The 15,715-nt window shown below is 43.2% G+C and overlaps 1 protein-coding gene across 1 annotated transcript in view; it reads right to left on the bottom strand.

The window, feature by feature from the left end:
- Positions 1-2,203: 2,203 nt before the first annotated feature.
- The window catches only part of tspan18b (tetraspanin 18b), a 30,890-nt gene continuing 17,378 nt past the window's right edge, over positions 2,204-15,715 (bottom strand). The window contains exons 2-9 of the mRNA XM_028431191.1: positions 14,342-14,425; positions 6,547-6,642; positions 5,382-5,576; positions 5,008-5,082; positions 3,831-3,929; positions 3,450-3,626; positions 2,657-2,740; positions 2,204-2,330 (exon numbers count right to left, since the gene is read on the bottom strand). Coding sequence (XP_028286992.1) covers positions 2,283-2,330; positions 2,657-2,740; positions 3,450-3,626; positions 3,831-3,929; positions 5,008-5,082; positions 5,382-5,576; positions 6,547-6,642; positions 14,342-14,344 — 777 coding nt within the window. The 5' untranslated portion in view covers positions 14,345-14,425 and the 3' untranslated portion in view covers positions 2,204-2,282. The remainder of the gene's footprint in view (positions 2,331-2,656; positions 2,741-3,449; positions 3,627-3,830; positions 3,930-5,007; positions 5,083-5,381; positions 5,577-6,546; positions 6,643-14,341; positions 14,426-15,715) is intronic.

Genomic DNA, 15,715 nt, shown 5'->3' with positions numbered 1-15,715 from the left:
GATGCTCAGAGAATAGCAGCTATATGTTCTCTAACATATATAAAGGGTCACGTTGTAGGATTTAGCGGCATCTAGTGGTGAGATTGCAGACTGTAAACCAACCTGGTCAAATGCATAAAGAATGAATGAACTTCTAAATTTATGTCTTCACCTTTACAAGCCCACAAATAATAATTCAAGCTTCAACCATGAAAGACTCGATGAAGAGTTTGCTTTGTACATTAAAGGCTGCTGTAGAAACACAGCATGGATCTTCTGAAGAGACCCTCTATGTTAGATAAGAACTGATTAACTCTGAGCTAATAATAATTTTGGAAAAATCATTTAAGTAATTAAACATAACTATGTCCCTAACTCCTGGCCTTAAAAAATGAATGACCTGATTCACTCAGCATCCTCCAATGCAACCGGAAGTAACCTACTCATCTCCATTCTAGAGGCTGGTTCACAGACAGAAAAGTCTGAAATCTGTCTGAAAAGAGTCCAAATCCTGCGTCTGACCTCCAGAAAACACAACAAAGAAACTTAACATTAATGAATCATCATCATAAAACTCAAATTAGCCTCAACTACATGAAAACAAACAAATGACACCGCGCAAGCAACAACCATGACCACTAACCCTAACAACCAAGAAAAACGAGAGGAAACGTGTTAAAAAAACTGAACTGTGAACTTTCATTCAACAGGTGGCCACAGACATCACTCCAAACCGCTGTTAATGTTGTTCCACAGACAAATGTAAACTTTTAGCCTCTGTTTGGTTGTAAAGTTACCTGAACGTTAGCTAACATTAGCTGTTGTGGTCTGATGTTATCCCACGTTCTGGCGTTTTTGCGCCCCTAGTGGCCAAAAAAAGACCAGATTTAAATGTCTGGAGGTGCCTGCTGCTTACACACGTTTTTTTTAATAAATACACAAATATGTCAAACATATAAATAGAACTATCACACAGCCTAGTCATATTCACATTTTTCTTTCCTTTTTAGTAACATTACACTTTACAGTGTTTACACTTTCACCTTATACTCTTTTCTTCTACAGGAAAATCAAAATCAATAACACCGAGGCGGCATTGATTTTTATTGCGACAGTGATGAATGTGTGTGTTCGCAGAATTTATTATCCTTTGCACTCATCACCAAATGAAACCACCCATCCTTTGTGATTCATGCTTCAGATGTCATCAAGGTTTTTTATAGAAGAGAGATGATTTGAAAGAGAAACAGACCAACCGTCCATGCAGCAGATGTAAACAAAGTCATTTCGGACAAATAGCTGTCACAGAGTTCTGCATTTGACCACAGGGCCTGTGAGAAGATGGACAAATGTCGATAGTTTATTTTTTGTCTTTTTGTGTCTATAGCAGGAAAGGAGATTTTTTTTTTTAAATAAACCTTGCAATCGGTGTAAGAAAACACACAGGAAACAGTCATTTAGAATGCCATTTATGTCACTGACTTTTCAAGAATCTAATACAAATGCATACACATACAGTTCACCGCCTAAAACCACATATAACCACTAATGCAATAAACATCAACATACAAACAGAATAAAGAATTAGAGCTGTTGGCTTCAAGCTTGGGAAAGGGAAACCATGGAGAGCCACAAGTTCACATGCTCACAGACAAGTCCATACACATTCATAAGAAAGTTCAGAGCATCCGTATGTACACACACGCGCACACACACACACACACACACACACACACAGAGCTTATATAATACAGCATTAAAGTAGTGTGGCTGTAAAAAAAGGCCTGTGAAGGGAAGGAGTTACATTATACAGTATGAAAGGGGTGGGGTGGGGGGTGGGACAGCCAGAGTGTACATGAAACACAATTTTTACAGTTAGGCCAACTTTACTTAATATAAATATTCTTCATCCAAAAGTCAGTGCAGTGCCTTCTGCTCAGGCTTCACATGGCCCTCACCCCCCCAATCCATGTTACACCCAGTCTGTGCTAGACCTGGTCCACAAATTACTGTTTTTCCACACAAATCTTTTCCACATCACTTTTATCTCCCACTTTTTCAATAGTTTGTGTGTTATGTCTAAGAGTGAGTGTGTGTGTGTGTGTGTGTGTGTTTTATCAACCAGTACCTCAAAAGTCCAGCTGTGAAGTACAGGAGTTTGTTTTTCTATTAATTAGCCAATAAAAAAAAAGAGATCCACAAATTTACAAATGTCCGTTTTTTTCTTTGTTTGTTTTTGTCTTTTCTCCTGAATTCCCTTTTTTTTCCAAACAAAAAAAAAGAAGTTCACAGATGGAGCAGCTCTACTGGATTCCCCTGAAGAGACACATGGCAAAGACCATGGCAAAAAGCTGAAAAGAAGAAGGAAGAGAATTACTCACAAAAAATAAAGACGCAGATTTGCTCAAACCAATACAGCTAGCATTGTACAATTGGTGTTGTTATTTCAAAATATACAATTTACTCTTGGTTTAAGCAGTTTTTGTTGTGTTCCTGCAGCACCAACTATCACCACCAGATGGGGATCTTGCCACATAAAGGGCTTTCAAATAACAAGGCCACATTCAGGTAAATAGCCATGGGTTAATGCAGAATTGCAATTTAAAAAAAAAAAAGTAATATTCAGTTCACTAGAAGGGAAAAAGGAGAAGCTGCACATTTGAATACACCATCATACCTCAATGGTTAGCACCACAATGGCCAGGGCTCCAGCCACATAGATGTACAGTTCAAAGTAATCAACTACCGCAGAGTAACAGCCCTGTGGACACAGAAAGACGTCACACATTTAGCAGAGAATCAATAGGCAATAAACTTGCAAAATTACAGAGACAATTAAAGCAACATCACAGCTTCAATTGAGTGAGGCTGTGAACAAAGGCCTGGCTAGATGAGTGGGAAGCAGGGCCTCCAGCCTCAAAGCCTTTTAATGAGAGTGCTTTGTGTGAATGAGCAGAGAGGCACACACTGTGGAAAACACTCATTGTTCTAGTGGCTTGAAAAACAACAGGTGGAGAGTGCAGTAAAAAAAACCCTCTTCCTATCAGCTTTCACCGTAATTACACTCAAGGCTCGTTTTGCACACAGGAGCATCAACCCACATGGAAGTGGGTGTGCATTCATGTAACTGTGAAGCACATCTAATTTTCACATATTCATATACTTATTATCTTCTATTTTTGATCCCCACAAAAACAATTTGCCTACACAGACACAGACACACACACATGTGCGCGCGCGCTCTGGTGTCTCTATGCTGTACTACATAGTAAGATGGTCTCCCATGACACCCCCAAACACAGAGAAGCGCTAATCATCAGCTATGGAGGAGTCAGCCAGTCCCTGGATGTCACCCCTCAACTGTCTTCAGCTCTAATTAGGCCTGGAGGTGGTTTAGAAGGAGGACGACAGAGAGCGAGAGAGAGAGAGAGAGAGAGAGAGAAGTTGACATGGTAGATGTCAGAAGTTACCTTGTTATTGCGGAACATCATGTTGCCTGATAAGCACTGCTCCTGGCTGATAGAGGCCAGCTCCCCGGTCTGACTGGCACGCTGGCAGCAGGCTTCTGGCACCACATGATTTTGGTTGATCATCCTGAACAGGCTGTCCTTAAAATCCTCTGGACTGTTCACCCCACAGCAGTCAAACTGAAGGGAAGAGAGAATAGGAGAATGGCCTGTGGTCCACTGTGTGTGCATGCATCAATCCAGCATGAATATTGACCTAAATGTCTAGGATTTATCTATAAAATATAGCCTCCTGGCTGTAACCTCTCCTGTTTCCACAGACTGTTGGAGGAAGGGTTAAATCTACTGTGTCTGAGCTGTTTGCCATCTGCACCGTGGCCTTACTGTAGTCATAATGGCATTCCATGTGGAGGTGAAGACATCACTGTTGTTGTAGCCCTGGTAATGTCTCTTCAGCTCCTTGGTGAAGTACTCTCTGGTCAGCTGGAGAGCACAGGTTAGTGTTACCACAGAGACAGTATCTGATACTTCAGATAACATCACTGGACCCTGAGGCTGGGTGTCATTTTAACAGTGAAGTGCACCAGTTTTACACATCAAAGTCAGCACCAATACAGATGTGAAAAATGTATAAACCCTTTTTGTGGCTCCGGAGGAAGCTGCAGGAAGTCTGATAAACTGCCTGAAGTGCTGTAACTTGAGGCAAGATCGGTTAAGATAGAAATGGGAAAAATCTGGGGCTGTGGAGTTTCAAAGTAGCGAGCTCATCTCTGTTTTGGCCTCTAGTGATTGGAGGCTACATTAGCTAACGGTAGCCCTGGACTAGGGTACATGAGGTCCCAGTTTTGAAAAGGAAAAGGAATAGAGGGAATAAAAAAAAGGATATTTCTGTTGCTTTGGATCTCATTTTTCCATTTTAGATTTCATTGTTTCAGGAATGCACTTTTAAATTCGGGGAATTGTTTGGCCTCTTTATAGAGAGGTGCTATAAGGTGCTTATCTATATAGTTTGATGCCTACACACATAGTTGCAGTTTGGAGAAACCCTCCCACTCTGTAAATATGGTGCTTTAACACTTTATCCGAACCCAAACTAACATGTTAACACAGCTGAATCACATAGTGGCACAAACTATGGCAGCAATGCCAACCACACATACTGTGTTCTGCAAGAGGGAATTACTGTTTTTAACTGGTGGCTGATGTAAAGGCTGCCTTACAGCACAGAGAAGCACATACTAACTTAGATCATATTCTATTTCTTCTAGGTAGCTCAACTGTTTTCCTGCTGATCCCATCCACAGCAGTTAATTTGTTGGCTGTGGGCATGCTGACCACCATCTACAGTAGGTAATACATCGATTAAGAACCTCACACAACCTCAAAGCAGGCTAGATATCAAACCACAGCTTTAAATACGGTCAGAAAGGAGCTTCATCTAAAAAAAAATCTGTAAAAATTACGATTTAAATATGTCAAGTGTGTGAATCCGAGCCTTTAGTTCTGACACCCAGCCTGGACACTTGTGATCAAAGGTGCAGCGAGTACTGAGGAAACTTACGTGCTCCCGGAAAATGAAGGCTAGGATGGCAGCAGCCAGCTCTGCTAAGAAGATGAGGAGGATGAGCATAAAGAACTGTAATAAGACAAAAAAGCAAAGTAAGAGAGAGAGTGACAAGGTGATAAGTGTCAGGAAAAGTGCACGTCAGTCTTTAAAAAAAAAACACATTCTGGCTGCGCCCACTTCACTCTGCATTAACTATGCATGAAGCTGGGAGGCACAAAGGCAAATAGAAGGGCGTTTTGCTCTTTTGGCTTTCTGTCTCAAGTGCGGATGTCCAAAAAACTGACAGACAGACAGAATAATCGACACGCATGCACAAAAACAAAGATCAGTAACAGAACCACATTTCAAATTTGTCAGCCGAGACTCACAAAGAGGAGCAGACACTTGTTTTCACGGATGGCTCCGCAGCAGCCCAGGAAGCCCAGAAGGAAGAGCATGCCTCCCATCCCCAGAATGATGTAGACCCCAGTGAATAGCAGGGGGTTGGCAGCTACGATTTCCCTGAACCCAGTGGGGTCCACCAGTACCCACACTCCAACACCCAGGAGGAACGAGCCCCCCAGCTGGTGAGCAAAGAAGAAAACAGTAGTTAGACACAACACAAATGAGCTGTTTTTTAAACAGTAATTGGACTCCAGTGACATTCAAGACAACCATACAATAGGAAATATTCTTCTACCAGAAAATGCTAGTAGTGCAAACGTCTGTAAAGGTTGGGCTGAGTATAGGGGGTGAGATAAAAAAGGCACTTCTGAGTGAGAGATATCTACCATGCTTTGACAAACCCCCCAACCTGCTAAAGAAATCCACAGCACTGCAGCTCCCATCCTCCCTGTCACTAACACCCTATCTACTGCGGGGTGACTCATGTGATTAAGAAAAGAAGGTACTGAGGTAGGAGGGGACCGAGCTGAGCCTCCAACATTTCCACCACAATCCCCTTCTTCCTGTCATAGGGAGAGACCTGGGCTGCAAATTTACTTCAGCTCTGACAGGGTGTAGTATGATGGGAGGAGGCAGCCATTTTAAAAGACAAAAAAAAATTCCATTGAGTTAAAAGGCGGTGGGTGTTATTGAGTGGTGCCAACAGCCAAGTTCATTCTTTGCTCTATCGGTCGCATTATTACCAGCGCCTTGAACAACAACATCTGAGTATAGACTCTAAACGGTTTGGTTGCGCTTAATAAAGCAGGAAAAGAGAGGAACCTTCTTACTGTGACCCTCCTCCTCCTCCCTTCTTGGGTTCAGACTAACAGGATTACCCTTGATTGTCTGATCAAGACTGATAAACTCAGGTGCCAGTCACAAACTCCACATGGCACAGTGTGCCTCAGATGTGTGTCAGCACACTAAAATTTCATCAAAAGAGAATTTGATAGAATCAAGATTGCCTCATCTAATGAAATGCAAATGTGGCTCCATTAGTGAGTCGGGCAGTGAGCAGGCAGAAGCCCATCTTAAATCATTAGATTGACACTAACTTCAGAGATAGCCAGATGAAGTGTCTTTGAGAACAAGATGAGAAATACTTACGAAGATGAGGAAATTGAAGACAAACATGAGGTACTTGATGCAGCTGAGACAGTCCCCCTCCATGCTTGTCCCCCGTGCTGAAGCCTCTCCCTGCCCCTGCAACAAAAACACCACAAGATGTGCCACTTAATGAATCCTGCCCCGTGCTGACAGTATTCACTTTTTCCTGCATCCCACATAACAAAAAAAAAGTACTCTGCAAAAAAGTCTGCTCACATTTTAATGAGTTCTGCCAGTCACACACACACATGTCTGTTGGTGGATTTGGTTCAGAATTAGTTGACAGTCCTTGTTTTCTCCCCTCAGGCACCGTGTAGCACTCATAGTTTCTTAAACATCCACTACACTTCTGTGCAACACAAGGTCAGCCAATGTGCGTTGCTTACCTCACACTGTGACAACATTTTAAAATGTTTTTACGCCAAGCCTAGTTTAACCATCCTCACTTCTTGTCTCAGCACAAATACTGATCCCTGGGTTCAGTGTGACTCAAGGGTTTGTCTACGTCTGGGGTCACTTGTGCATTAACCTGACAGGGGACGGCCTTCACTACAGAGCTTCTTTTTATCCTTAATGTAATGAGCGGTGGGAGCCCTGTGCTCCCGTCAGCCAGCTTCTCTCTGACATAAACACACTTTCCTTGATGAAGGCCCATCCTGAAAAGCACTCCTGGTTAATGAAGAACACCTCCCACTGAATGGGGGTCACATATATATATATATATATATATATATATATATATATATATATATATATATATGCACCACAAAGCCTCCATTGAGGCAAATGTTTGACCTTTCAAGCAGCAAATGAAGAAGCTTTTTTGCCTCCAGGGAGGATGGGAACTGTCTAAGGAATCATCTCTGCAAAAACTGAAGTGGAAACAATCTGTGGGGCAGCTATAATTGCAGTCTCAGTGAAGGAAGAAAATTAATTATTTGGCAGAAACGAACCGGCACTCTTTGCTTTATACTTCTGATTATTAATTTGCTCCCCCATAGTGATAGCCAGGATTGAGGCTGGGTAACAAGCGGATTAAAAAGCGATTTCTCAGAGGAATTGTAAATAAGTCTGTACAACTACACTGCCACCCCTAAATTGAAAAAAAAAAAAGCTCTTCTTTCACTTCTTCTGTCTGTACTTTCCAGGCTAAACTGTAGGCAGCCTTCCTGCTGGTTGATGTGCTGTCAGAGGACTCCTATGGGCGATCCTCTCTGAGGCAGTAATGACGCCTGGGTTATGATCAATGCCAGGTTTGATTCCTGTCCGTCTTTAAAAGGGGCTCCACTGTCACTCAAGTGTGATTCCTCTATGACCCCCTTCACCACTGTCCTGCACTTAGGCCCCGTTCACACTGGAGAAAGTCATTCCAGCTAGAGTAGGATTGAGCCCAGACAGCCTTTAAACTGGATGCGTTCAGACCTATTTTCAAATCTGGCTAGCACACACTTGTGTCCACACTCAATCCGGCTTCATCCAGCATGTTTGCTGTCCTCCAAACCACTAGGTGGCGCCTCGTAATATACAGAGTCCGTTCACGCCGCGGTAGGACCGCGTGTGCGCATGCGTCTTGTGTTTTTTTGTCCCGTGTCGCGCCCCGTGACCCGGAAGTAGCACATCGCTAACTGATCTAACACATCTGGATTGATCTGGATGTGGCCGAATCCTGCTTAAGCCACATTTTTTTACCCAGTGTGAACGGGGTATTAATCAACTCTGAAATTCACATTCTCAGGTAAAAAAAAACAAACCATAACCTCCGCATGTGCTCTTCAACAGCTGCTGCCACTAATTTACATAGAATGTAAATAATTAAGCCCGACCTGTTTTTCTTTTAAAATGGCATGCACACACTGGTTTGTTTTTCATTTTGCTGCTAATTTTAATGTGCTGTGAGCTCCAGAGAAAGCTCCTTTGTCTCATTGTTGTAAGCTGCCGTGACAATAAAATGGAACAATACTAAAGATATGAAGGCAGCCTTTGTGTGCTGTGGGAGACAGTTACCATAGAATGAGAACTTTTCCCTTCCTCACCAGCCCAGGGGCTTATTATGTTTTTTTTTTTTCCCTTTCTCGTTTTTCTCCCTAGACCCAGGAAATTGATTTAGAGCTATGGTTAAACACTTTCTGTAAATCATAATGATATGCTTAGGTATTGATTACCCTCCTAGTGGTACTCTGAGAGCAACCAGCATCCTCGACTGCCTGTGAAGGGTTTTAATTAACCCCTCCCTTTCCTAAGCCCCACTGAAAGGCCTAATGAGGGCACAGGAGGTCTTAATTGAGATTTGCATATATTACAGTCTCACAGTGAAGCACCAGAAACGGCTTGTTCTCATCCCTCTCCCTGTCAATCCATGGGCTCCTATGAAGAGTGCAAACTGTGTTTATTGGAGGAGGAGATGAGGAGATGGAATAGGGAGAGAGGAGGAAGGGGTCGGCTGGGGAAAAAAAAAAAAAAAACTCTCACAGGGCACAGCTCACTTCTTATTCTTCAAACAAAATGTCTGATTTCTTTTCCAGCCTCGCCCTTTTGCTCTTCGCTTCCATCTCAGGGTCAAACCAACTGTCAGATCTGGAGCCAATTTTCTTTTACGCATTAAAATGCATTGAATGCTTAAGGATGAAATGGGCTGTACTGTACGGGCCCAGGCAGGCTTCAAATAACAAGCCTATGGTGCAAACCAGCACAGTATTAATCAAACTGCCACAGAGACCCTGGAGAAAGTGCAGAGTAAACAAACTGGTCTTTCCCATGACTCCCATGAGATCGCAGGTCCTCATCGATCACAGCCCAGCCATAGAGATCACACCACTCTCTGAATGTTTTGCAGAGCATATTTGTGTGTGTAGACAAGGGAATGGTGCTTCACACCCCAGAAGCAGCAGCTTTGCAGCAACTCTGACAAACAACTGCTTCTAGATTAAAGGCAGATCCTCCTCAGGTGTGCTGCTTTGCTAAGCTAGCAATTCATTAGGATAACAGGTTGTGTGGCATTCTGTTTGCATAGGCTAGGGGGAAAAAACACCCATTATAAACAAACATGACACACAGTAGTAAGGAACACTACACTGCTATAACTGCAGACAATGTGCTTGTTAGCAGGAGGTGCTGTATGTCCTCAATCTGACAATCTACGTGGAAGTCTCAGCCCTGAGGTATCAGTAAAATGCCAGCTCTGTCTACATCTGCTGCTTTCTCTGTTTTTGACATAATAAAATGCCACATGGCACTAAAATCCCATTGTTTACTCTTGGCGAAGTCTTATCCTCAGCCAGCTTGGGCTTTGCAGCCGCCATGGTTGCATCTGATAGAGAATTAATGAGAACTGATCCTAAATCAACCTCGCAGTACCATCAGGAGCCAGAGCACTGTAATGAGGACAAACCCATCCGACCTACATTCATCTCAGTATGAGCAGGAGGAATTCTGAAACATTGCCACTGGCCCTTTTTTCATGCTTAACTCAGAAAACCAGAGGTCTGTTTGGTTGGCATCTACACGATCAACCATTACGGTTGTGTCAACTCTTTGTAATTAAAAGATAAGGAAGACATAGTTCCACATTGAGAGCGCACCATGTATAAATAGCACACCCTTGAGTGGTTCCCCTTGAAGATGTCACTTTCGGCACGATTAATGAAGTGAGTCCATATTCCCCTGCTCCACCAGCGCCCCATACCCCGCATGAATGGATCAGAACGACAAGGACACTGCAGCTGCTCCTCGCCAAACGTCACCACTCTACTCTCCACCCCCAGCAAGTTCACTTCATCTTGAGCATGAGCTTGCATAACAAATAACCATTAATAGTGAAATGCTCTTGAGATCGTGAGGGTTGAAGCTTGACCCCTTAAAATGTCGTTGACCCTCTAAATGATCACCTGTAATTGAACCCCGGGGACGACACATTTGTCTCATGGCACAGCTGGAGTAGGTGTGTGTTGACATCCACTGTCTGCCACTAGAAAGCTTTCCTGTGCATGTGCTAATACCGTCCAACAATGACACTAAGGGACCACACACATGCCGCATCAACCTTTATCTCAATTAAAAACCCATTTTCACATTTCTCCATGACTTCCTAAATCAGGCAAAGCAAGTAAACACCCAAAACCCGAATGAAGACAGGCTCCTCTGGCAATGAGCAGGGTTCCCCCGAGGCAAGCCGTGTCCCTTAATGAACCTCCAATTAGGGGAGAATGAGCCCTGGGCTGTGCTGTCACACCGAGGAGCTTTGAAGTGTGCTGAATGCTAAGCAGATATAGCACTGTATGCAGCTTTAGAGGGCATACAGCTTACAGACAACACTGAACAACCACAGAGAGAAAGTGTAGCTCAAAGGCAACCCAGCTCCCAGTGTGCGTGTGGGTGTAGCTCACACAGAGAGAGAGAGCACATCGCAGAAACTCAGCTGGGTTATAGCAAGTGGGGAAAACTGCTAATGCTGGTTCGACACTCAGGTATAAATAGTTTATCCTCAGGCAAGACTATCTTAATGAGTTTTTTTTACAGTGTACAGATATGATTGGTGAGCATTATCAGCTTCTGCACATTATGGCCACTGCTGTAGCTCAGAGTGGACAGTCTCAGATAAATTAGCTCCTTCTTGCAGTCGTTTATCATTTCACTCCACTGTTTCAGTGCATGCTGAGAACCTGGAGCGGTTCTTATCTGAGCCTGGGAGTGGCGCTCTCCTGACACGCTCAGTTTGGAGGAATGATTTTGTGTGAATCCCAGAGGGCAGACATCCTCTGACCAGGCAGCTGACACACTCCTGAACAACAGGCTGATTAACTAGAGAAGAGTGAACAAATGCACAGTCAGAAACAGACTGACCATGTGTTGTCAACTTCACTGCAGGCCACATTCCCGACATCCCAACTGGGCACACATCCAGCATTTTGGTTCTGTACTAACAGTTGCTCTGACTCCTGGAGTAAAATTGCTTCTGCAGCTCCTTAGATTAGAAAGATTGGATGGGGTAAGGGCATTGATAACTTCTAGGTAGTTAAACAAAAGGGCATGTGATGGAGATGAACACAAGTGTGTGTGTCTGTGTGCATGTGTGATGCTCACTTTCACACAGCAGACACTTTCACCTAATTGTTTCGGCACCTCTATCTGGCCCGAGTGAAGATACAAACTGGTTGCGCGGGAATGGATCAATACCAGGGCTAGGAACACGCTCAATGATGCATCGATCCCCTGGAGTTCCAACTCTTAGTGTGGCGGTTGTCTGGCAGTGTGAGGGCAGTCCACAATGAACACATAAACGCTCCTGCACCAGCGCTTGTTAGGACTCAGCCAGGGCTTTTCCCACATGGCGTTTTAGAGGATGACACATTGCCTTCGGGGCTTTCCACAAGAATTAGTTATAACTCAATTCAAAACTAAGTGCTCATTTATTACTATGACAACAACAGGGCTGATTCTATCCCTGTGTCTCCACTTCTGCTTTCTTATTCCTGTAGTATAAATAAATACATAATATTTTACAACAAGTCAGAGCCACTAGGAGTGAGAAGAAAACAATATTCTCACCAACTAAATTTGAAACACAGGTAACTGATTATTAAAATGTTAAATTAAAATGTTGAATTCAAGGTCAGATAGAGAGTTTACACCACAGACAGACACAGCAGAAGAAAACCATAGGAGACAACACTTTTTGCCTTAGGGGACTAAACAGAGAGAGGGTCAGGCTGGAGCAAAAACACACAAGTTAAATCACTGTATAACAAAAACCATGGTTTACCAATAATTAGCTGGAACATTTTCCACATTTTCGGTTTGGCAACAAGCTGGAATCTGTCCAGTCTCCCTTAAAAAGGATTCTGGTCTCTACAGCCACCCGGATATGGGGTGAGAGTGGCCTTTGTCTGCACAGGACTGTTTGGCATCCCCACTTAGCACCAGTTCCTGTTAGAAAACAAAGAGGAGCAGAGCCGGGCTCTTTACAACAGGGGGCCAGCTTGGCCAGCCATTTGTCTAATGAGCCATCACTCACACCGTTCTGCAAGGCCATATGTTAGTTTGAATACAGCCAGGTCCCCTGTGTACAAGGCCTAAAAGCTGTTTTATCACTCAATGATATAGAACACACACACACACACACACACTTGAGCCTTCACACTCTGAGAAAGTTCAACGTAATGAAAATAAAAACAGCAGTGTAACCTACTTTGTGCTGTTTCAAGCGCAATGCAAAGATCAAAACAAAGCCTTGAGGATAAAGTGTGTGAATGTTTGTGTTTTTGTAGGAGCCTCAGATGAAAGAGATAACCACATATATTTGAGGCCCCACTTGCAAATAACAAAGTTCATAGAAGTCACCCAAAACTGTGTTAATGCCTTTTGCGTGAACAGTGTAGCATGCATGGTTCTTTTATCGCAGCCTTGTAATTTGCTGTAACGGAAGCCGCACTTGTACTGTTTGGGCTTATAAATGTAACTCTGTGATTATGAGCCTGTGTGATTCTGGGCCATTCGACTTAGATCGGCATCAGTTAATATATCACAGAATTTAAAAGGAAAATGTATTTTCTACTTGGATCATTTGTTTTCTTTCTTTTTTCCCCCATCTCAAGACAATCTCCACAGCATAAGGTGCAAATCAACTGTTCTGAAGCTTTCTGAGCAGATGGATGTGTAAACATTTTAATTTCCTACTGGTTCCTTTCAGCCAACATGGATAAAAACTGGATAAACTCCATCTGCTGAGGAGGCCTGGATGTTCAAAAGCTTATAAATGCTGCTATGGAATGAATCTTAGGCTTTGTTTTAAATGGTCAAGAATGAGCTTGATAAAGAATGATTACAAAAAGATCTTGGAGTGTGGCAACATTCTTCCAATAAAGAAAAAAAAAGCTGTACCATGAAATCCTTCTCTACACCTAGTTTAGGTAAAAAAATGAATGTAAGACCACAGCAATGCTTAAAGGTAAACTTTAGAACAGCTAGAATATATACTAAAATGAGCAAAAGCACTGGAGACATCAAGGGACCTCCTTCCATTTGTTCTAATGAGATATCTATCCACATAAGTTAGCATGTTAACCAGCTAGTGCTGCACTTTCTGCACTGTAATAGCACTTTGTGGTGGAATAGTTGCTTTTAGCCTAACATGGACCCCTCGCAGCACCTATGAAGATATGTGCATTAGTAATGAAAAAAAGTTGGCCAAGACAACCTATAAAGCACCAGACAAAAGCCTCCATGCCTTGTTTGATAAAAATTTAAGTCTTACATGTCACATATAACACCTACATCTATTTCTCCTTATGGTTATGCACTATGGTTGATCACTGCTGATGTGTCTGGGTCTAAACTCACCTTTAACCTCTCAATCTATGCATGTCTGCTGCTTAGCCATGCTTGGAATACTAATGCTGAAAATGCCAATGCAAATCAGAGACTAACAAAGAGCTGGGTGAGCCTGCTGTGATGGTAAAAAGGACAAAAGCACTTGTCTGCCTGTTCACAGGGCCAGCTTCCGCACCGGCTCTCGCTTCAGCGCCGAGCCTCCTGTTGACGGAAACAATGGCTTTGCGCCTGTGCTGTCAGCATCTCAGTGAAAAGAGTCTGTCAACAAGTTCTTTCTGCTGCTCCTCTTGCTGATTTAACATATGTGTGCTGATGTGAAATGTTGGATTGGCTGGAAAACATTCACAGCAAAGCCACCACAGTATAGATAAGAGGGAAATGAGGGCAGAAAATATGGAATATACAGAGGACAACAGGCTATGTTCAACATCACATGTGTACATTTGTAGGAGAAATAATAAGACCATACCATGGGTATCCGTTTGTTCCTCGTCTTTGTTCAGGTGAAGCTGATGACTTGTCTCACTTTTCTCTCCTCTCCTGTTTTCATGGGCTGTCGGGCAAAAGCACAGGAGGAAAAAGCACAGGTCAAAACTGAGCTAATAAGAAAAAAAACAGTAAAGTACCGGCAAGGAGAGAGAAAAGTGGCACATTTGTCTTGGTTTGTGGTGTTCATTTGAGCAGAGTGTGACTGGGAGCTTGAAAAACACAGAAAATAAAATTCTAGGACACTTAAAATGACAGAGTTTGCATTTATTATGTATGAAGCGCTCGCTCCCAGCAGCGCGCTAATCTTAGGCTGCAACCGCGTTTTATCAGTGTGAATATTTCACTCCTTAGCTGTGAGGCAAAATTAACAGACATACAACAAAAAAAATGTGAGCAGAAGTCCAGACCAGCTTACTCCAGCAGGTAAAATTTTAATATCAGCCTTAGAGGTACCTTCTCACTTGGCTAATTATCCTTTTATTAGGAAAAACCCAACACACTGCAGTCTCCTCAAACAGCTCCTGACTTGACCTTGATGAGCATCTGAACTCATGCATTATTCACTGTAAGTTTGCTTTCTCACCACACATTGGCTGGATTTAACTGTCAATCTAAGGTACGTCTCCGACCAAGTGCGTCTAATGAGCATAAATGCTTTAAACTTTTCCCTGTTTCTAACTGCTTTGCCACAACTGTCTCCCAGCTGAAAATAACGATATAGCAATGAGAGCCAATTAAACTGCTGCTACTCCAGCACTCTGTGTGCAAAAATAGTCTGCAGCAGAGTTTTGACTGACAATACTTTGGAGCCAGTTTCAAAGCACTGGCAACTGACAACGACAGCATCAAATGTGGTGAGAGAGCTGCTCGTGCCGTATTAGATGGTGAAATTTAGGCAGGGTATATTCTCATCCCGACAAGGGGCTGGGGATGGAGAATATCCCAGGAGTATTCTGGCTGAGAAAGGCAGCCACATCATCCCGCCGACACACCATATTGCCAGCAGACATCAGATTCACCGGGACACAAAACCCAACTGACAGGGGCAGCAACACCCACCCACTCCACCCCCATACAGAATATGGGGGCTCTGATTACATCTGGAAAAGGCAATCAAAGACTGACTGAGGAAAACAGGACAAAACTGTGAAGTGAGGAGATGCACCGGAATGATACACTCGCTTATCACGGAGCCTTGAACTCAGGCGCTACAAAGCACACGCTCAGGGAATCAATAATCCTTCCACAGTGGCTACACATGCGTGGGGAGCCTGTCTGATGAAAGAGTCATTTACAAAATATTCACCATATGGCTGAGCTAACATATCCCCAGGCAACGCTGCACTGTAATCCC

This window comes from Parambassis ranga, chromosome 19, assembly GCF_900634625.1.
Source record: "Parambassis ranga chromosome 19, fParRan2.1, whole genome shotgun sequence".
Classification (NCBI taxonomy): Eukaryota; Metazoa; Chordata; class Actinopteri; family Ambassidae; genus Parambassis; species Parambassis ranga.
This window is presented reverse-complemented; position numbering and strand designations above follow the sequence as displayed.